At 52.0% G+C, this 23057-nt stretch overlaps 1 protein-coding gene across 4 annotated transcripts in view; it reads left to right on the top strand.

Annotated features, from left to right (window-relative positions):
• Positions 1-23057, top strand: part of LOC143764132 (neurotrimin-like) — a 971575-nt gene that overhangs the window by 907966 nt on the left and 40552 nt on the right. For all 4 annotated transcript variants that reach the window (XM_077249345.1, XM_077249347.1, XM_077249348.1 and 1 more), the window contains 2 exons: positions 8027-8147; positions 10800-10951. In XM_077249345.1, coding sequence (XP_077105460.1) covers positions 8027-8147; positions 10800-10951 — 273 coding nt within the window. The remainder of the gene's footprint in view (positions 1-8026; positions 8148-10799; positions 10952-23057) is intronic.

The raw sequence follows: 23057 nt of genomic DNA, 5'->3' as shown, positions 1-23057 counted from the left end.
ATCTCTTAACAGTACGATGATCACGCTTACGTTTTTGGGAAATTTCTAATGTTTTCATCCCTTCACCAAGGCATTGCACTATTTGATGCTTTTCAGCAGCAGAGAGATCCTTTTTCTTTCCTATGTTACTTGAAAACTGTGACCTGCTTAATAATGTGGAATATCATTTTTAAGTAGTTTTCCTTTAATTAGAATCACCTGGAAAACTAATTATCCCATGTGTTTAAGATTGATTTCAGTGATCCATTGAGCCCTGAGACACAATACCATCCACGAGTTTATTTGAAAAACAAAACAATTAAATCTTTATCACACTTAAATCCAATTTGCATAATAATTTGGAACACAGTGTATTGCGTATATAATTATAAATGTACAGCTGGTATAACCTCGGTATATATATTCTTGTTATAACGCGCCATTTTATATTAACTTCTATTTTCAGTAAGCCAGGAAAAATAGACTGTTATCTATATGTTGATTTTTGAACTTGTTACTTTCTGGTTGGTCAAGAAAACAGACTTTTCTTTGGCCCACACAATTTTTTTTCCCAAAAAAGAATCTTTTATTAATTACATACATGTCCCCTAATTTGCACACACACTCTACTTAGATTGGTCACTGACATCTGTATATCTACCTATTCTGCATCTATTGACTGTGTGTAATCCATCTCTTCTATCCTGCCGGCTCCTGCAGTGATTTTACAGAAGCCGACAGATAAGTTGTCGGCTAATATTCTATCTCTCGTTCTATGTAATATAAATACATCTATAATATAACGCTGGGAGCGTCACTCTGTCCGAAGCCTTTATAGACTGCGCAAGCGCCGGCGCAGTCTGGACCCCATAGAGTGACGCTCCCAGGAGATCGCGGTATGCGTAAGCACTGAACGCACACCGCGATCTCCAACGGAGAAGCAGGATCGAGCCAGGAGGGTGAGTATGTGCTATATTTACCTGTCCTCCGTTCCATCGATGCGCACTGCTCTGTCCTCCACATCCTCTGCCTGTGACGCCGGCACTCAGCACAGCCACCGGCACTCAGCACAGCCACGCACAGCCGCCGGCACTCAGCACAGCCACGCACAGCCGCCGGCACTCAGCACAGCCACGCACAGCCGCCGGCACTCAGCACAGCCACGCACAGCCGCCGGCACTCAGCACAGCCACGCACAGCCGCCGGCACTCAGCACAGCCACGCACAGCCGCCGGCACTCAGCACAGCCACGCACAGCCGCCGGCACTCAGCACAGCCGCGCACAGCCGCCGGCACTCAGCACAGCCGCGCACAGCCGCCGGCACTCAGCACAGCCGCCGGCACTCAGCACAGCCGCCGGCACTCAGCACAGCCGCCGGCACTCAGCACAGCCGCCGGCACTCAGCACAGCCGCCGGCACTCAGCACAGCCGCCGGCACTCAGCACAGCCGCCGGCACTCTGCACAGCCACGCACAGCCGCCGGCACTCTGCACAGCCACGCACAGCCGCCGGCACTCTGCACAGCCACGCACAGCCGCCGGCACAGCCGCCGGCCCTCGGCACAGCCACGCACAGCCGCCGGCCCTCGGCACAGCCACGCACAGCCGCCGGCCCTCGGCACAGCCACGCACAGCCGCCGGCACAGCCACGCACAGCCGCCGGCACAGCCACGCACAGCCGCCGGCACAGCCACGCACAGCCGCCGGCACAGCCACGCACAGCCGCCGGCACAGCCACGCACAGCCGCCGGCACAGCCACGCACAGCCGCCGGCACAGCCACGCACAGCCGCCGGCACAGCCACGCACAGCCGCCGGCACAGCCACGCACAGCCGCCGGCACAGCCACGCACAGCCGCCGGCCCTCGGCACAGCCACGCACAGCCGCCGGCCCTCGGCACAGCCGCCGGCCCTCGGCACAGCCACGCACAGCCGCCGGCCCTCGGCACAGCCGCCGGCCCTCGGCACAGCCACGCACAGCCGCCGGCCCTCGGCACAGCCGCCGGCCCTCGGCACAGCCACGCACAGCCGCCGGCCCTCGGCACAGCCACGCACAGCCGCCGGCCCTCGGCACAGCCACGCACAGCCGCCGGCCCTCGGCACAGCCACGCACAGCCGCCGGCCCTCGGCACAGCCACGCACAGCCGCCGGCCCTCGGCACAGCCACGCACAGCCGCCGGCCCTCGGCACAGCCACGCACAGCCGCCGGCCCTCGGCACAGCCACACACAGCCGCCGGCCCTCGGCACAGCCACGCACAGCCGCCGGCCCTCGGCACAGCCACGCACAGCCGCCGGCCCTCGGCACAGCCACGCACAGCCGCCGTCCCTCGGCACAGCCACGCACAGCCGCCGGCCCTCGGCACAGCCACGCACAGCCGCCGGCCCTCGGCACAGCCGCCGGCCCTCGGCACAGCCACACTCGGGCAGTAGAGCCGGAGAGAGAAAGATGGGAGCAACATATGGCAGAATGGAAACAGGAACAGGCAGAATGGGTGCAGCACATTACAACAGAATAGGGGCGCGGGATGGGAGCAGCACATGATAAAATGGGGGCGCGGGATGGGAGCAGCACATGACAGAATGGGGGCGTGGGATGGGAGCAGAACATGACAGAATGATTGCGCACGATGGGAGCAGCACATGACAGAATGGGGGCGCACACATGGCAGGATGGGGGTGCAGGATGGGGCGCAGGATGGGAGCACATGACAGGATGGGAGCAGCACATGACAGAATGGGGGCACAGGATGGGAGCAGCACATGACAGAATGGGGGCACACATGACATGATGGGGGTGTAGGATGGAGCAGCATATGACAGGATGGGGGCGCGGGATGGGAGCACATGACAGGATGGGGACGCGGGATGGAGCAGCACATGACAGGATGGGAGAGCAAGATGGGAGCAGCACATACCAGGATGGAGACCATATACCAATATAAATGCTCGCCACCCGGGCGTAGAACGGGTTCAATAGCTAGTATATATATATGTGTGTGTGTGTGTCACTGACATGTATATATACAGCGCTGGCAAAAAATGAAGAGACCACTGCAGAAAGTTCAGGTTGTCTGATTTTCCTCTTTATATTTGCGAGTAAAATGTAAAATGTTCTTTAATTTTATAAATTACTGACAACATGTCTCCAAAGTTCCAAGCAATACATTTTGTATTTATTTTCTGAAAATGACAAATGGTCAAAATTAAAAAAACATGCATTACTTGCAGACCTCAAACAATGCAAAAAAATAAGTTCATAATCATTTAGAAACAACAATACTAATGTTTTACCTCCGGAAGAGTTCAGAAATCAATATTTTGTGGAATAACCATGATTGTTAATCCCAGCTTTCATGCGTCTTGGCAGCTTTCCACCAGTCTATCACTCTGCTCCTGGGTGACCTTATGCCACTCCTGGTACAATAATGTCAGCAGTTTTTCTTTGTTTGATGGCTTGTGACTATCCATCTTCCTCCTGATTACATTCCAGAGGTTTTCAATGGGGTTCAGGTCTGGTGATTGGGCGGCAATGACAGGGATTTGATGTGGTGGTCCTTCATCCACATCTTGATTGACCTAGCTGTGTGGCACAGTGCAATGTCCTGCTGGAAAAACCAGTCCTCAAACAATGCCTGAGCAGAAGGAATCAGCTGTTTTTCCAGGATAACCTTGTATGCGGCTTGATTCATACGTCCTTCGCAATGATTAACCTGCCCAATTCCAGCCTGGCTGAAACATCCCCAGATGATCACCGATCCTCCACGAAGTCTCACAGTGGGTGCAAGACACTGTGGCTTGTACGCCTCTCCAGGTCTCCATCTAACCATTAGATGACCAGGTGTTGGGCAAACCTGAAAATTAGACTCATCAGAGAAGATTACCTTACTCCAGTTCTCTATGGTCCCAATCTTTATGGTCTTTGGCAGTCTTCAGCCTGGCTCTCCTTTGCTTCTCATTGATGAGAGGCTTTTTTTCTAGCGTTACATGACTTGAGTCCTGCCTCTAGGAGCCTGTTACGAGCTGTTCTTGCCGTGCACTTCACTCCAGCTGCCATTTGCCATTCCTTTTGTAGGTCCCTTTATGTCGTCCTGCGGTTGCTGAGTGACATTTGAATAAGATGACGGTCATCCCGGCCAGTGGAGAGTCGTTTTCGCCCCTGCCAGTCTGTAGCTTTGTTGTCCCCAATGTCTGCTGCTTGACCTTGTTGTAATGGACTGCCATATTAGATATTTTAAGGATGGAGGCAACATGACGTTCACTGTGTCCCTCTACTAGTAAAGCCAGAATTGAGCCCTTCTTTTCCTCACTCAAGACTTTTCTCTTCTACTCCTTTGGCATAGTTAAGTTATTTTTTCATCCCTATTACTTTTGGGATATTCCTAGCACTTCTTTTACCATCCAGCTTGTCCTATTGCAGGAGGATTGTGAACACCACAGCAGGGTTTTTATACTTTCCTTCATTAAATAAGATTTGGTTCAGGTGATCACCTAATCAGAAGCACATTAAGTAGAATGAGGCGAACTCTGGATGGAATTCAGCTGACACTGGAATGGAATGGAATGGCTGTCAGACATAGAGAGAAGCGGATTATTATAAAACTGTGCAGTGGGCTCTTCATTTGTGCCAGAGTTGTACATACATCTATTCTATGTGTATATATCTATTGCAGAGGTCTCAAACTACATTCCTCAAGGGCTGCAAACAGGTTATGTTTTCAGGATTTCCTTGTACTGCACAACTGATAATTTAATCACCTGCACAGAATGATTCCAGCACCTTGTGCAATGCGAAGGGAATCTTGAAAACACGTATGGTTTGCGGCCCTCGAGGAATACAGTGAGACCCCTGATCTGTACTATTCTGACCTGTCTGTGGGATTATACTGGACGCCACAGATCATTTGCCTATCTATCTATATCTATATATCTATGTATGTATGTATGTGTTTGTGTGTGTGTGTGTGTATATATAATATATATACACACATATATATATAATATATATACACACTAGATGGTGGCCCGATTCGAACGCATCGGGTATTCTAGAATATGCATGTCCACGTAGTATATAGCACAGGCCACGTAGTATATTGGTCAGCCACGTAGTATATTGCTCAGTGAAGTAGTATATTGCCCAGTGACGTAGTATATTGCCCAGTGACGTAGTATACTGCCCAGCCACGTAGTATATTGCCCAGCGATGTAGTATATTGCCCAGTGACGTAGTATACAGCACAGAGCCACGTAGTATACAGCACAGAGCCACGTAGTGTATTGCTAGTATATTGCCCAGTGACGTAGTATATTGCCCAGTGACGTAGTATTCAGCACAGAGCCACGTAGTATATTGCCCAGCCACGTAGTATATAGCCCAGCCACGTAGTATATAGCCCAGTGACGTAGTATATTGCCCAGTGACATAGTATATTGCCCAGTGACGTAGTATATTGCCCAGTGACGTAGTATATTTCCCAGTGACGCAGTATATTGCCCAGTGACGCAGTATTCAGCACAGAGCCACGTAGTATATTGCCCAGTGACGTAGTATTCAGCACAGAGCCACGTAGTATATTGCCCAGCCACGTAGTATATTGCCCAGCCACGTAGTATATTGCCCAGCCACGTAGTATATTGCCCAGCCACGTAGTATATTGCCCAGCCACGTAGTATATAGCCCAGCCATGTAGTATATTGCCCAGTGACGTAGTATATTGCCCAGTGACGTAGTATATTGCCCAATGACGTAGTATATTGCCCATAGGATAGCTGCGGAGACACCATCACGTGTTTCTCGACGCAAGCAGTGAATAGCCAGACCTTTCCCCAGGAGGGAACAACCACGGGAAGGGCAGCATCCAATAAAGGAAAACATCCAACACAGGAAAACCACCTATGCCAAGCATGGTATCCATCCACAGACAGCTGTTTCGGGGTGTTTGCCCCTCATCAGTGTGGAGTAGGAATCTGGCTGTTAGGAGCAGTGCCTAGTAAAAGGCTGTGAAGGAACAGATGATTGGCCTCGGGGAGACCAAAACATCCAACACCGTGGAGACACCATCACGTGTTTCTCAACGCAGTGATCCAGAACACTGCCCCCATCCCTTATGGGAAATATGCAAATGCATGTAGGATAGCTGCGGAGACACCATCACGTGTTTCTCGACGCAAGCAGTGAATAGCCAGACCTTTCCCCGGGAGGGAACAACCACGGGAAGGTCAGCATCCAATAAAGGAAAACATCCAATACAGGAAAACCACCTATGCCAAGCATGGTATCCATCCACAGACAGCTGTTTCGGGGTGTTTGCCCCTCATCAGTGTGGAGTAGGAATCTGGCTATTAGGAGCAGTGCCTAGTAAAAGGCTGTGAAGGAACAGATGTCTGTGGATGGATACCATGCTTGGCATAGGTGGTTTTCCTGTATTGGATGTTTTCCTTTATTGGATGCTGCCCTTCCCGTGGTTGTTCCCTCCCGGGGAAAGGTCTGGCTATTCACTGCTTGCGTCGAGAAACACGTGATGGTGTCTCCGCAGCTATCCTACATGCATTTGCATATTTCCCATAAGGGATGGGGGCAGTGTTCTGGATCACTGCGTTGAGAAACACGTGATGGTGTCTCCGCGGTGTTGGATGTTTTGGTCTCCCCGAGGCCAATCATCTGTTCCTTCACAGTAGTATATTGCCCAGTGACGTAGTATATTGCCCAGTGACGCAGTATATTGCCCAGTGACGCAGTATTCAGCACAGAGCCACGTAGTATATTGCCCAGTGACGTAGTATATTGCCCAGTGACGTAGTATTCAGCACAGAGCCACGTAGTATATTGCCCAGTGACGTAGTATATTGCCCAGTGATGTAGTATATTGCACAGAGCCACGTAGTATATTGCCCAGCCACGTATGTCACAGGTTAAAAAATAAAAATAAACATACTCGCCTTCCGATCCGAGGGCCCCTTGTAGTTCTAACATACTCACCATACTTGTAGTTCTGTCGCCTGTCATCTTCCGGTCCCAGTCTGCTCGCGCAGGGCCTGTGATGACGTCGCGGTCACATGACCGTGACGTCATGGCAGGTCCTGCTCGCACAGGCGCGCAGGGCCTGTGATTACGTCGCGGTCACGGCAGGTCCTTTCCGCGCAGGCGCGTAGGACTTGCGATGACGTCGCGGTCACATGACCGTGACGTCATGGCAGGTCCTTCTGCCAGACTATCCGTGCCAACGGAACGTGCCGGTTGCATCGCGAGGAGCGGGAAAGGCGGCGTAGGTGAGTATATAATAATTTTTTATTTTTTTTATTATTTTTAACATGTTTTTACTATTGGCGCTGCATAGGCTGCGTCAATAGTTAAAAACTTGGTCACACAGGGTTAATAGCAGCGGTAACGGAGTGCGTTACCCGCGGCATAACGCGGTCCGTTACCGCCGGCATTAACCCTGTGTGAGCGAAGGGGTGTATGCGGGCGCCGGGCAGTGACTGCGGGGAGTAAGGAGCGGCCATTTTCTTCCGGACTGTGCGTGTCGCTGATTGGTCGCGGCAGCCATGACAGGCAGCTGGCGAGACCAATCAGCGAACGAATAACCGCGACAGACAGAAGGACAGACGGAAGTGACCCTTAGACAATTATATAGTAGATATATCTCTGTGTGTTTTGAAGAATATTTCCTTTGAAAATGATGTGTAAATGAGAGAACTGCTGTATGTAAAAGCTCATGTTAATATCGCACTGCAGTCGGATGCTCGGTGTGAAACATCCTTTTGTGCTCGCATAAAAACCGCATGACTTTCCTGCATCGAATGGCTAGTGTGTCTCCAGCCTGAGTGTAGATCTCTGTATTTCCTCCCAAGATGTATACATGACCCCACTATTCAAGCCCTCACCCATTATACACCGTTTGGACGAGAAATGTCTCTAGGTGTATAATTAAAGGGGAAGTACATCTATTATTTATTCCTCCACTAATCCTATAAATGAAATGGACAGTAGTCCCCTATAATATTGTTGGCATTCAGACATGACTTGACCATTGCCTGTTTTCTGCAGATCCACCTTATATTTTAGACGCACGGAACATTGGAGTCCCGTTGGGACATCAAGGAATCCTGCAGTGCGATGCGCTGGCCGTCCCTGCCGCTGATTTCTCCTGGTACAAGGAAGACAAGAGGTGTGAATTCTTGCAAAGCTGTTTCCTATGGGCACAGTGGTGATTTTGTAGCAAGTCTGCGCAGAGCCCCGGGACGGTGACTATAATAGGAGGAGAAATCAGGAGGCTCCATGGTGAAGTCCTGGCAATAAGAAACTGGGGAGAGTCGGCACAATTCTGATGAGAGCAGTAGTGAAGTTGAATTCCTCCTATAGACCGCCACCCATTAAAGATGACCGAGCAGCTGATTAAAACAGTTGCAGACAAAACGTGAGAAAAAAAATATTGTGGTGCCGCTGTCACAAGGAAGACAAAGAGGAGAAGGTGCACAAAACAAGCAGCACTTCTGAAAAGACAGCAACGCTTTACAAAATCACTTTGCTTTCTTCCTCAGCCTGTCCTCCTTTGAGGAAGAAGTCACATCGAATGTTGAAACACGTTGCTGCCTGCACCTTCTCATCTTTATGTTCATCCTAACAGCGGCACCACAACATTTTTTTCCTCATCTTTTGCCTCGCAAAGATAATCGGAGGGCAGGGTGGAGGTTCCCAGGAGCATGTGGGCAGGGTGGAGGTGCCCGGGAGCAGGTGGGCAGGGTGGAGGTGCCCAGGAGGGCAGGGTGGAGGTGCACAGGAGCAGGAGGGCAGGGTGGAGGTGCACAGGAGCAGGAGGGCAGGGTGGAGGTGCACAGGAGCAGGAGGGCAGGGTGGAGGTGCACAGGAGCAGGAGGGCAGGGTGGAGGTGCCCAGGAGGGCAGGGTGGAGGTGCACAGGAGCAGGAGGGCAGGGTGGAGGTGCCCAGGAGGGCAGGGCGGAGGTGCCCAGGAGCAGGAGGGCAGGGTGGAGGTGCCCAGGAGCAGGAGGGCAGGGTGGCGGTGCCCAGGAGCAGGTGGGCAGGGTGGCGGTGCCCAGGAGCAGGAGGGCAGGGTGGAAGTGCCCAGGAGCAGGAGGGTAGGGTGGAAAGTCACTGGGGCTGGAGGGCAGGGTGGAGGTGCCCAGGAGCAGGAGGGCAGGGTGGAAGGTCACGGGGGCTGGAGGGCAGGGTGGCAGTGCACAGGGTCAGGAGGGCAGGGCGGAGGTGCCCAGGAGCAGGTGGGCAGGGCGGAGGTGCCCAGAAGCAGGAGGGCAGGGCGGAGGTGCCCAGGAGCAGGAGGGCAGGGCGGAGGTGCCCAGGAGCAGGAGGGCAGGGTGGAAGTGCCCAGGAGCAGGAGGGTAGGATGGAAGGTCACTGGGGCTGGAGGGCGGGGTGGAGGTGCCCAGGAGCAGGAGGGCAGGGTGGAAGGTCACTGGGGCTGGAGGGCAGGGTGGAGGTGCCCAGGAGCAGGAGGGCAGGGTGGAAGGTCACGGGGGCTGGAGGGCAGGGTGGAAGTGCACAGGGTCAGGAGGGCAGGGCGGAAGTGCCCAGGAGCAGGAGGGCAGGGCGGAGGTGCCCAGGAGCAGGAGGGCAGGGCGGAGGTGCCCAGGAGCAGGAGGGCAGGGTGGAGGTGCCCAGGAGCAGGAGGGCAGGGTGGAGGTGCCCAGGAGCAGGAGGGCAGGGTGGAGGTGCCCAGGAGCAGGAGGGCAGGGCGGAGGTGCCCAGGAGCAGGAGGGCAGGGCGGAGGTGCCCAGGAGCTGGAGGGCAGGGTGGAAGGTCACTGGGGCAGGAGGGCAGGGTGGAAGTGCACAGGAGCAGGAGGGCAGGGTGGAAGGTCACGGGGGCTGGAGGGCAGGGTGGAAGTGCCAAGGAGCAGGAGGGCAGGGTGGAAGTGCACAGCAGCAGGAGGGCAGGGTGGAGGTGCCCAGGAGCAGGAGGGCAGGGTGGAGGTGCCCAGGAGCAGGAGGGCAGGGTGGAGGTGCCCAGGAGCAGGAGGGCAGGGTGGAGGTGCCCAGGAGCAGGAGGGCAGGGTGGAGGTGCCCAGGAGCAGGAGGGCAGGGTGGAGGTGCCCAGGAGCAGGAGGGCAGGGTGGAGGTGCCCAGGAGCAGGAGGGCAGGGTGGAGGTGCCCAGGAGCAGGAGGGCAGGGTGGAAGGTCACGGGGGCTGGAGGGGCAGGGTGGAGGTGCCCAGGAGGGCAGGGCGGAGGTGCCCAGGAGCAGGAGGGCAGGGCGGAGGTGCCCAGGAGCAGGAGGGCAGGGCGGAGGTGCCCAGGAGCAGGAGGGCAGGGCGGAGGTGCCCAGGAGCAGGAGGGCAGGGCGGAGGTGCCCAGGAGCAGGAGGGCAGGGCGGAAGGTCACGGGGGCTGGAGGGCAGGGTGGAGGTGCACAGGAGCAGAGGAGGGCAGGGTGGAAGGTCACGGGGGTTGGAGGGCACAGTGGAAGTGCACAGAGTCAGGAGGGCAGGGTGGCTGTGCACAGGAGCAGGAGGGCAGTGTGGAAGTGCACAGGAGCAGGAGGACATATGGAGGTGCCCAGGAGCAGAAGGGCAGGGTGGAGGGTCAGGAGGGCAGGGTGGAAGTGCACAGGGTCAGGAGGACAGGGTGGAAGTGCACAGGAGCAGGAGGGCAGGGTGGAAGGTCACTGGGGCTGGAGGGCAGGGTAGAAGTGCACAGGAGCAGGAGGTCAGGGTGGAAGTGCACAGGAGCAGGAAGGCAGGGTGGAAGTGCACAGGGTCAGGAGGGCAAGGCGCAGAGTAGCAGAATATGGGCTGAGAAGATTCCAGTTGTCTGTTGTATTAATGATGAGGGATTTCTTCTTTGCAGGCTGAGTGACTCCAGGAAAGGAGTGAAGGTGGAGAACAGAGAGACGTTTTCTCGTGTCACATTCTTCAATGTTTCTGAACAAGATTATGGGAACTACACGTGTGTGGCCACGAACCGGTTGGGACACAGCAATGCCAGCGTCATTCTCTTTGGTAAGTGCAGTGGTGGACAGGGGCCATTTTGAGCTGCTTTGCATGCTGGACCCTTATGACATGTACACCCTGTAAGTGATGCCCAAGATAGTGGACATACAGTATTTTTTTGTGTGATCCTTATGAGAGGTCACACAACCTAGCAAGCATTTTACAGTGCTGGTTACAGACCCCTGTCTGCATACAGTGCCATTGACTGACTGTGAAGTGATGGCCATGCTGGCAAGGTCTCGTCGGGGCCCAGTGAGTCGAAATTTGGGGGTGAAGCGGAATATAATACAGGTTTTCAGGTGAAATCCAGGATAATGGAGTAATTCGTTCCCAGGCTCAGACATGATGAAACCCGTGTGTGCCTGTCCCTCATATGTCAATCAAAAATTCTAAGTTAAACCGCACCTCATATAGCGACGGTCCTACAGGACACTACTTAGGACGCACGTCGCAACCAGGGCGTTCATCCCGGAAAAAAGTCCATACCAAATAGTAGAAAAGACAGCGCCTCAACCGTTGGGGAAAAGCAATCACCCTTTATTCCGCCTCCTATGACAACGCTTCGATCCAAAAGCTCTTTCTCAGGCTATAGTGATTTTTTTTCACCAACGGTTGAGGCGCTGTCTTTTCTACTATTCGGTGTGTCCCTCGTATGTGTCTGGAGCTTTTCTCTGTGGTCTATTCTGTGGCCGGACGCTCACCATCTGCCGGACGTGTCTTCTGATTGGGGTCCACTGCTGTCCGAGTACTTGGAGACGGGCAGAGCTCCTGTCTGCTGAATGCTGAGTGTTAGGAGGACAGTCGGTCGGTCCAGCATTCTGTCTGTCTGTATATCTGGATGTATATTGGATGCTGGATACATTTGTATCAGTCCAGATCCTGTGTCCTGGATCTGTGGGTTATGTGGTGCTGAGGGGACCGGTGCGGCCCCTCATTACTGGTTACGTCATATCAGTCGAGTGGCTGCAGCAGATGTGAACAGGACCTATTGTTCCCCCTTGATATTGGGAGCACCCATGTTCTCAGCACAAAGATCTCATGTATTTGTCCCCTGTCTTAGGGAATGTGCAGAGTCATTATTGGCGTCCAGTCCAGTCCTGGTGTCATTGTGGTTGGGTACTGTAGGGAGCATTATAGTGGGGGCTCCTGGCTGATCACACCTGTCCTTGGGGGTATATGATGTACTTCGGGTCCTGGTATCACTGTGGTTGGGTTCTGTAGGGAGCATTATAGTGGGGGGCTCCTGGCTGATCACACCTGACCTTGGGGGTGTATGATGTACTTCGGGTCCTCGTATAATTGTGATTGGTTACTGTAGGGAGCATTATAGTGGGGGACTCCTGGCTGATCACACCTGACCTCGGGGGTGTATAATGTACTTCGGGTCCTGGTATCATTGCGATTGGGTACTGTAGGGAGCATTATAGTGGGGGGCTCCTGGCTGATCACACCTGACCTTGGGGGTGTATGATGTACTTCGGGTCCTGGTATCATTGTGATTGGGTACTGTAGGGAGCATTATAGTGGGGGGCTCCTGGCTGATCACACCTGAACTTGGGGGTGTATGATGTACTTTGGGTCCTGGTATCATTGTGATTGGGTACTGTAGGGAGCATTATAGTGGGGGACTCCTGGCTGATCACACCTGACCTTGGGGGTATATCATGTACTTCAGGTCCTCGTATCATTGTGATTGGGTACTGTAGGGAGCATTATAGTGGGGGGCTCCTGGATGATCACACCTGACCTTGGGGGTATATCATGTACTTCAGGTCCTGGTATCATTGTGATTGGGTTCTGTAGGGAGCATTATAGTGGGGGGCTTCTGGCTGATCACACCTGACCTTGGGGGGGGGTGTATGATGTACTTCGGGTCTTGGTATCAATGTGATTGGGTACTGTAGGGAGCATTATAGTGGGGGACTCCTGGCTGATCACACCTGACCTTGGGGGTATATGATGTATTTCAGGTTTTGGTAACATTGTGATTGGGTACTGTAGGGAGCATTATAGTGGGGGGCTCCTGGCTGATCACACCTGACCTTGGGGGTATATCATGTACTTCAGGTCCTCGTATCATTGTGATTGGGTACTGTAGGGAGCATTATAGTGGGGGGCTCCTGGATGATCACACCTGACCTTGGGGGTATATCATGTACTTCAGGTCCTGGTATCATTGTGATTGGGTTCTGTAGGGAGCATTATAGTGGGGGGCTTCTGGCTGATCACACCTGACCTTGGGGGGGGGGTGTATGATGTACTTCGGGTCTTGGTATCAATGTGATTGGGTACTGTAGGGAGCATTATAGTGGGGGGCTCCTGGCTGATCACACCTGACCTTGGGGGTGTATGATGTATTTCAGGTTTTGGTATCATTGTGATTGGGTACTGTAGGGAGCATTATAGTGGGGGGCTCCTGGCTGATCACACCTGACCTTGGGGGTGTATGATGTACTTCGGGTCCTGGTATCATTGTGATTGGGTACTGTAGGGGGGGGCTCCTGGTTGATCACACCTGAACTTGGGGGTGTATGATGTACTTCGGGTCCTGGTATCATTGTGATTGGGTACTGTAGGGGGGGGCTCCTGGTTGATCACACCTGAACTTGGGGGTGTATGATGTACTTCGGGTCCTGGTATCATTGTGATTGGGTACTGTAGGGGGGGGCTCCTGGTTGATCACACCTGAACTTGGGGGTGTATGATGTACTTCGGGTCCTGGTATCATTGTGATTGGGTACTGTAGGGGGGGGCTCCTGGTTGATCACACCTGAACTTGGGGGTGTATGATGTACTTCGGGTCCTGGTATCATTGTGATTGGGTACTGTAGGGGGGGGGCTCCTGGTTGATCACACCTGAACTTGGGGGTGTATGATGTACTTCGGGTCCTGGTATCATTGTGATTGGGTACTGTAGGGGGGGGCTCCTGGTTGATCACACCTGAACTTGGGGGTGTATGATGTACTTCGGGTCCTGGTATCATTGTGATTGGGTACTGTAGGGGGGGGGGCTCCTGGTTGATCACACCTGAACTTGGGGGTGTATGATGTACTTCGGGTCCTGGTATCATTGTGATTGGGTACTGTAGGGGGGGGCTCCTGGTTGATCACACCTGAACTTGGGGGTGTATGATGTACTTCGGGTCCTGGTATCATTGTGATTGGGTACTGTAGGGAGCATTATAGTGGGGGGCTCCTGGCTGATCACGCCTGACCTCGGGGATGTATGATGTACTTCAGGTCTTGGTGTCATTGTGATTGGGTACTGTAGGGAGCAATATGGTGAGGGACTCCTGGCTGATCACACATGACCTTGGGGGTGTATGATGTACTTCGGGTCCTGGTATCATTGCGATTGGGTACTGTAGGGAGCATTATAGTGGGGGGCTCCTGGCTGATCACACCTGACCTTGGGGGTGTATGATGTACTTCGGGTCCTGGTATCATTGCGATTGGGTACTGTAGGGAGCATTATAGTGGGGGCTTCTGGCTGATCACACCTGACCTTGGGGGTGTATGATGTACTTTGGGTCCTGGTATCATTGTGATTGGGTACTGTAGGGAGCATTATAGTGGGGGCTCCTGGCTGATCACACCGACCTTGGGGGTGTATATTGTACTTCGGGTCCTTATATCATTGTGATTGGGTACTGTAGGGAGCATTATAGTGGGGGGCTCCTGGTTGATCACACCTGAACTTGGGGGTGTATGATCTACTTCAGGTCCTCGTATCATTGTGATTGGGTTCTGTAGGGAGCATTATAGTGCGGGGCTTCTGGCTGATCACACCTGTCGTTGGGGGTGTATGATGTGCTTCAGGTCCTGGTATCATTGTGATTGGGTTCTGTAGGGAGCATTATAGTGGGGGGCTTCTGGCTGATCACACCTGACCTTGGGGGGGTGTATGATGTACTTCAGGTCCTGGTATCATTGTGATTGGGTACTGTAGAGAGGGGCTCCGGGCTGATCACACCTGACCTTGGGGGTGTATGATGTACTTCGGGTCTTGGTATCATTGTGATTGGGTACTGTAGGGAGCATTATAGTGGGGGGCTCCTGGCTGATCACACCTGACCTTGGGGGTATATGATGTACTTCAGGTTTTGGTATCATTGTGATTGGGTACTGTAGGGAGCATTATAGTGGGGGGCTCCTGGCTGATCACCCCTAACCTCAGGGTGTATAATGTACTTCGGGTCCTCGTATCATTGTGATTGGGTACTGTAGGGAGCATTATAGTGGGGAGCTTCTGGCTGATCACACCTGACGTCGAGGGTGTATGATGTGCTTCATGTCCTGGTATCATTGTGATTGGGTACTGTAGGGAGCATTATAGTTTGGGGCTCCTGGCTGATCACACCTGACCTCGGGGGTGTATAATGTACTTCGGGTCCTTGTATCATTGTGATTGGGTACTGTAGGGAGCATTATAGTGGGGGGCTTCTGGCTGATCACCCCTGATCTTGGGGGTGTATGATGTACTTAGGGTCTTGGTATCATTGTGATTGGGTACTGTAGGGAGCATTATAGTGGGGGACTCCTGGCTGATCACACCTGACCTTGGGGGTGTTTGATGTACTTCGGGTCTTGGTATCATTGTGATTGGGTACTGCTGGGAGCGTTATAGTGGGGGGCTCCTGGTTGATCACACCTGACCTTGGGGGTGTATGATGTACTTCGGATCTTGGTATCATTGTGATTGGGTACTGTAGGGAGCATTATAGTTGGGGCTCCTGGATGATCACACCTGACCTTGGGGGTGTATGATACTTCGGGTCCTTGTGTCATTGTGATTGGGTTCTGTAGGGAGCATTATAGTGGGGGGCTCCTGGCTGATCACGCCTGACCTTGGGGGTGTATGATGTACTTAGGATCTTGGTATCATTGTGATTGGGTACTGTAGGGAGCATTATAGTGGGGGACTCCTGGCTGATCACACCTGACCACGGAGGTGTATGATGTACTTCGGGTCTTGGTATCATTGTGATTGGGTACTGTAGGGAGCATTATAGTGGGGGCTTCTGGCTGATCACACCTGACCTTGGGGGTGTATGATGTACTTCGGGTCTTGGTATCATTGTGATTGGGTACTGTAGGGAGCATTATAGTGGGGGGCTTCTGGCTGATCACACCTGACCTTGGGGGTGTATGATGAACTTCGGGTCCTTGTATCATTGTGATTGGGTACTGTAGGGAGCATTATAGTGGGGGACTCCTGGCTGATCACACCTGACCTCGGGGGTGTATAATGTACTGCGGGTCTTGGTGTCATTGTGATTGGGTACTGTAGGGAGCATTATAGTGGGGGCTTTTGGCTGATCACGCCAGACCTTGGGGTATATGATGTACTTCGGGTCTTGGTGTCATTGTGATTGGGTACTGTAGGGAGCATTAAAATGGGGGGCTCCTGGTTGATCACACCTGACCTTGGGGGTGTATGATGTACTTCAGGTCTTGGTGTCATTGTGATTGGGTACTGTAGGGAGCATTATAGTGGGGGGCTCCTGGCTGATCACACCTGACCTCGGGGGTGTATAATTTACTTCGGGTCCTCGTATTATTGTGATTGGGTTCTGTAGGGAGCATTATAGTGGGGGGCTTGTTATGACCTGGTGGTTACGGAGAAGCACTGATATGACCTGGTGGGTAAAATGAGTCATGGGACAAGCTCTGGGAGGTGGTAGCTTTACTGACCGCAGTTCCTAATCCTAACACCAACACTAGAAATAGCCGTGGGACGTTCCTGTCACTCCCTAGATGCCTCGTCACAGCCTAAGAACTAGCTACCCCTAAAGATGGAAACAGAAAACTATCTCGCCTCAGAGAAATTCCCAAAAGGAAAGATAGCCCCCCACAAATATTAACCGTGAGTAGAGAGGGAAATGACATACACAGAAATGAAATCAGATTTTAGCAAAGGATGCCAATTCTAATCTAGATAGACAGAAAATAGAAAAGGATACTGTGCGGTCAGTATTAAAAACTAAAAATCCACGCAGAGTTTACAAAAATGATCTCCACACCGACTCACGGTGTGGAGGGGCAAATCTGCTTCCCCAGAGCTTCCAGCTAGCCTGAATATTTCATAATGACAAGCTGGACAAAAGAAACATAACTTAACTGAGCAGTAAGGTCCAAAGCAAATGGACAACCAAAGAACTAGCAAGAACTTATCTTATGCTGAAATGGACAGGCCATAAGAGAAATCCAAGTAGAGATCTGAATCCAACCCAGAGAACATTGACAGCTGGCATGGACTACAGACCAGAGCCAAGTTAAATAGCAAGGCCAGTGGAGCCGATTAGTGAAAGCAGCTGCTGCAGAACCTCAAGGAGCAGCAGTTCCACTCAAAACCACCAGAGGGAGCCCAAGGGCAGAACTCAAAAAGTACCATTCATAACCACAGGAGGGAGCCCAAGAACGGAATTCACAACAGGGGCTCCTGGCTGATCACACCTGACCTCGGGGGTGTATAATGTACTTCGGGTCCTTGTTTCATTGTGATTGGGTTCTGTAGGGAGCATTATAGTGGGGGACTCCTGGCTGATCACACCTGACCTTGGGGGTGTATGATGTACTTCGGGTTCTTGTGTCATTGTGATTGGGGGTGTATGATGTACTTCGGGTTCTTGTGTCATTGTGATTGGGTTCTGTAGGGAGCATTATAGTGGGGGGCTCCTGGTTGATCACACCTGACCTCAGGGGTGAATGATGTACTTCAGGTCCTCGTATCATTGTGTTTGGGTACTGTAGGGAGCATTACTAATGGGGGGGGGGGGGAGGGGGCTCCTGGCTGATCACGCCTGACCTTAAGGCTGTATGATGCACTTCGGGTCCTCATGTCATTGTGTTTGGATACTATAGGAAGCATCACTCTGGGGGGCTCCTGGCTTGGTCACCCATGATCTCGGGGGTGTATACTATGCATGCACTCATCCACACACAAGATTGTTCCCCTTATTTACCTTGACACCTCACGTAATCACTGTAGATTAACATGGTACAAGTGCCCATCTGTAGAAGCTCGATATCCAGAACTAGATGAAGATTTGCTAAGCCTGATATTTGCTCATTTGGTTAGATTTCTTGTATATTTCTGTGGAGTAAACGTCGTCTTTTATCCCCCTGCCTCGTGTCTCCTACCATTTGTAGAAATATCCCAGTCCATTAGTTCACCTTTGCTACAAGGTCAGTACACGTCGTGCCCCCTGTTTTGTGTCTTCCCATTGTTTGTGCTCTGAGTGTGAGCTGTAGATAACTCTGTTCCTCTCTGAGGAGGTGGTGACTAATTGTAGGTTCATGCCCCTCATACAAAGCCTGCTCATGTGACTGCCACGCATGCACCCATCCACCATCTCTGCTGCTTTTCATGCTGTCTTGTTCTCTGCTCATAGTCCTGTTTTCTGCCCCTTCTTTTCTACCTTGTGTTTGCTCGTCCTCCAGTCTGCAGGCCCAGTTCAGGACTTGTCCATGCTTCCCTCTCGTCTGAGCTTCCCGAGTGCTCGGGACTCTCGTCTGAGCTTCCCGAGTGCTCGGGACTCTCGTCTGAGCTTCCCGAGTGCTCGGGACTCTCGTCTGAGCTTCCCGAGTGCTCGGGACTCTCGTCTGAGCTTCCCGAGTGCTCGGGACTCTCGTCTGAGCTTCCCGAGTGCTCGGGACTCTCGTCTGAGCTTCCCGAGTGCTCGGGACTCTCGTCTGAGCTTCCCGAGTGCTCGGGACTCTCGTCTGAGCTTCCCGAGTGCTCGGGACTCTCGTCTGAGCTTCCCGAGTGCTCGGGACTCTCGTCTGAGCTTCCCGAGTGCTCGGGACTCTCGTCTGAGCTTCCCGAGTGCTCGGGACTCTCGTCTGAGCTTCCCGAGTGCTCGGGACTCTCGTCTGAGCTTCCCGAGTGCTCGGGACTCTCGTCTGAGCTTCCCGAGTGCTCGGGACTCTCGTCTGAGCTTCCCGAGTGCTCGGGACTCTCGTCTGAGCTTCCCGAGTGCTCGGGACTCTCGTCTGAGCTTCCCGAGTGCTCGGGACTCTCGTCTGAGCTTCCCGAGTGCTCGGGACTCTCGTCTGAGCTTCCCGAGTGCTCGGGACTCTGGTCTGTGCTTCCTGGGTGATCAGTAACTTCTTCCTGAAGCCTTTAGTCTTGTGTTGGACAGGGATAGCACATTTATTTCTGTCCATCTTTACACAGCCTGATTGATATGGTCATGAAGCCATTGGCATTTAGGGAGCTGAGGAATTTTGTCAGTGAAGTTGTGTAGCGAGTGTCTGGCTTTTTTTATGGGCAATTATGTTACCCTAATAAACAATTTTTAAGATTTTTAGAAGAAAGCAGAGCTACTTTGACCCCCCTAAAGGTTAGTATACCATTATGCTACTGCTCCCCTGGCTTCCTGCCTAGCTGCTCTCCCGCTTCTAATACTGATAACACGATAACTCTCCCCAATGAGCTGGTTATTAATATAGTGGAGTTTAGGGTACACCCTGATGAGTAGGAGCCAGGGGGGGGGTCATGGCATCTTTACTGGCTCTGTATTTCGGTGGTCTGATTACCAGCTGCAGCTGTGGAACAACCTGCATTAGGCTTCTCTTGTCCTCGGCCTCTCTGGATATACACGTGTACTGCATCCTCAGCAAATTTCAGCTCACACTGTGCCCATGTGTCCTCCTGCTTGACTGGTCACCACAACTTGGCCACACCTAAGAGGAATGGATGGCACCTGATCTGTGTGCCAGCTACTCGAATCTCCGTGTTAAGCTTTATCTAAGCTGTGTGATGCATCCAGATCTTTCTGCTCTGGAATTAATAAATAGCACAGTGCCCCACACATACATACACATGTGTACAGAGTTCTGTTAAGACATCTCTCACCCTGATCTTCTCTGCTCAGACATCTCTGACCCTGATCTTCTCTGCTCAGACGTCTCTCACCCTGATCTTCTCTGCTCAGACGTCTCTCACCCTGATCTTCTCTGCTCAGATATCTCTCACCCTGATCTTCTCTGCTCATACATCTCACTCTGATCTTCTCTGCTCAGACATCTCACCCTGATCTTCTCTGCTCAGACATCTCACCCTGATCTTCTCTGCTCAGACGTCTCACCCTGATCTTCTCTGCTCAGACGTCTCTCACCCTGATCTTCTCTGCTCAGACGTCTCACCCTGATCTTCTCTGCTCAGACATCTCTCACCCTGATCTTCTCTGCTCAGACATCTCTCACCCTGATCTTCTCTGCTCAGAAATCTCTCACCCTGATCTTCTCTCATCAGACATCTCTCACCCTGTTCTTCTCTGCTCACTTCTCACCCTGTTCTTCTCTGCTCACTTCTCACCCTGTTCTTCTCTGCTCACTTCTCACCCTGTTCTTCTCTGCTCAGACTTCTCTCACCCTGATCTTCTCTGCTCTGACTTCTCTCACCCTGATCTTCTCTGCTCAGAAATCTCACCCTGATCTTCTCTGCTCAGATATCTCTCAACCTGATCTTCTCTGCTCAGACTTCTCTCACCCTGGTCCTCTCTGTTCAGACATCTCTCACCCTGATCCTCTCTGTTCAGACATCTCTCACCCTGATCTTCTCTCATCAGACATCTCTCACCCTGATCTCTTCTCTGCTCAGACGTCTCACCCTGATCTCTTCTCTGCTCAGACGTCTCACCCTGATCTTCTCTGCTCAGACTTCTCTCACCCTGATCTTCTCTGCTCAGATGTCTCTCACCCTGATCTTCTCTGCTCAGACATCTCTCACCCTGATCTTCTCTGCTCAGACATCTCTCACCCTGATCTTCTCAGCTCAGACGTTTCTCACGCTGATATTCTCTGCTCAGACTAATCTCACCCTGATCTTCTCTGCTCCGACATCTCACCCTGATCTTCTCTGCTCCGACATCTCACCCTGATCTTCTCTGCTCCGACATCTCACCCTGATCTTCTCTGCTCCGACATCTCACCCTGATCTTCTCTGCTCCGACATCTCACCCTGATCTTCTCTGCTCAGACTTCTCTCACCCTGTTCTTCTCTGCTCAGACTTCTCTCACCCTGTTCTTCTCTGCTCAGACTTCTCTCACCCTGTTCTTCTCTGCTCAGACTTCTCTCACCCTGGTCCTCTCTGTTCAGACATCTCTCACCCTGATCTTCTCTGCTCAGATGTCTCTCACCCTGATCTTCTCTGCTCTGACATCTCACCCTGATCTTCTCTGCTCCGACATCTCACCCTGATCTTCTCTGCTCCGACATCTCACCCTGATCTTCTCTGCTCAGACTTCTCTCACCCTGTTCTTCTCTGCTCAGACTTCTCTCACCCTGTTCTTCTCTGCTCAGACTTCTCTCACCCTGTTCTTCTCTGCTCAGACTTCTCTCACCCTGTTCTTCTCTGCTCAGACTTCTCTCACCCTGTTCTTCTCTGCTCAGACTTCTCTCACCCTGTTCTTCTCTGCTCAGACTTCTCTCACCCTGTTTTTCTCTGCTCATCTTCTCACCCTGTTCCTCTGCTCAGACTTCTCTCACCCTGATCTTCTCAGACTGATCTTCTCTGCTCAGACTTTCACGCTTTGACATAGAAATCTGTAGTCCAAGAAAAACATCCGTCTTCATGGGTTATTTGTATAAATTTAAAGTTTATTTAGAATAAATGTTACAATTGAAAGAGATTGAGAAAGATTAGATCTAAAGGCGCATACGGGACCCTTATAAATATGTCAGGGATCTGTCATGGCTCAAAAGTTGGAGTATTTAAATCAGTTTTCTGGCTCACAGCTGTTGTTTTTTGTGCTGTACACCAGCAATAATTAGAGGGAACCTATCACCAGTTTTTTGGCTTATAGACCATGCCCATCACCTTTTATAGGTTGAAGTTATCCACTTCCATCCAGATAGAAGAGGCGGCGTTTGACGAGTGCGGGCAGCGATGAGCGCTATCTGGATTCCCCATCGGACCAGACCACCCAATTTGCATGCAGCACGGGGCATGAATAAACCATTTGGGAAGTATGCATGGGCACCTGCGAGGGCATAAAGGGCTGTAGGAACCCTATGTATATGATTAAAGATGATGGGCAGGATTCATAAGGCAGAAAACTGCTGACAGTGTTTCTTTAAATATTGCAAATATAATCAATTCTAAGATTTCAAGTATCATTGTCTCAAAAAACTCGGAGACGCCGGCTCACTGTGGGAACATCTCATCTATGGACCATGGCTTTACAGAACAGTCACAAGGGCTGCAGGCTTAGCCTTCGTTTAGCTTAAGGGAAACATGACTGATATATAGGTGGCCTATAACAAGCAAATTACCATATTGGCGCTTTGATTATTTTCCTTATCAGTCTCAATTGTCTTCTCTGCTCAGACTTCTCTTTTTCTCTATCTTTCTCTCTCTTTTTATCTCTTTCTTTCTCATTGCGCGCCCTCCCCTGCTCAGCCGTTGCATGTCCTCCCCTGCTCAGCCGTTGCGTGTCCTCCCCTGTGGTGATGCTGTAGGTTCCTGTGACCCATCCCCTCCATTATCAGACTGAGGTTATCACCCTTGCTGCTGTGACCCATCCCCTCCATTGTCAGACTATGGGGTTATGTTCCATGTTGCAGTGACCCATCCTCTCCATTATCAGACTATGGGGTTATGTTCCTTGGTGCTGTGACCCATCCTCTCCATTATCAGACTATGGGGTTATGTTCCTTGGTGCTGTGACCCATCCCCTCCATTCTCAGACCATGGGGTTATGCTCCGTGCTGCTGTGACCCATCCCCTCCATTATCACACTATGGGGTTATGCTCCATGCTTCTGTGACCCATCCCCACCATTATCAGACTATGGGGTGACGCCCATGCTGCTGTGACCCATCCCCTCCATTATCAGACTATGGGGTAATGCTCCATGCTACTGTGACCCATCCCCTCCATTATCACACTATGGGGTTATACCTCATGCTGCTGTGACCCATCCCCTCCTTTCTCGAACTATGGGGTTATGCTCCATGCTGCTGTGACCCATCCCCACCATTATCAGACTGTGGGGTGACGATCCATGCTACTGTGACCCATCCCCTCAATCACCAGACTATGGGGTTATGCTCCATGCTGCTGTGACCCATCCCCACCATTATCTGACTATGGGGTTATGCTCCATG

The sequence above is a fragment of the Ranitomeya variabilis genome, chromosome 4 (assembly GCF_051348905.1).
Source record: "Ranitomeya variabilis isolate aRanVar5 chromosome 4, aRanVar5.hap1, whole genome shotgun sequence".
NCBI lineage: Eukaryota > Metazoa > Chordata > Amphibia > Anura > Dendrobatidae > Ranitomeya > Ranitomeya variabilis.
The sequence above is the reverse complement of the archived record's forward strand: the minus strand, read 5'-3'. Positions and strand labels throughout refer to the sequence as shown.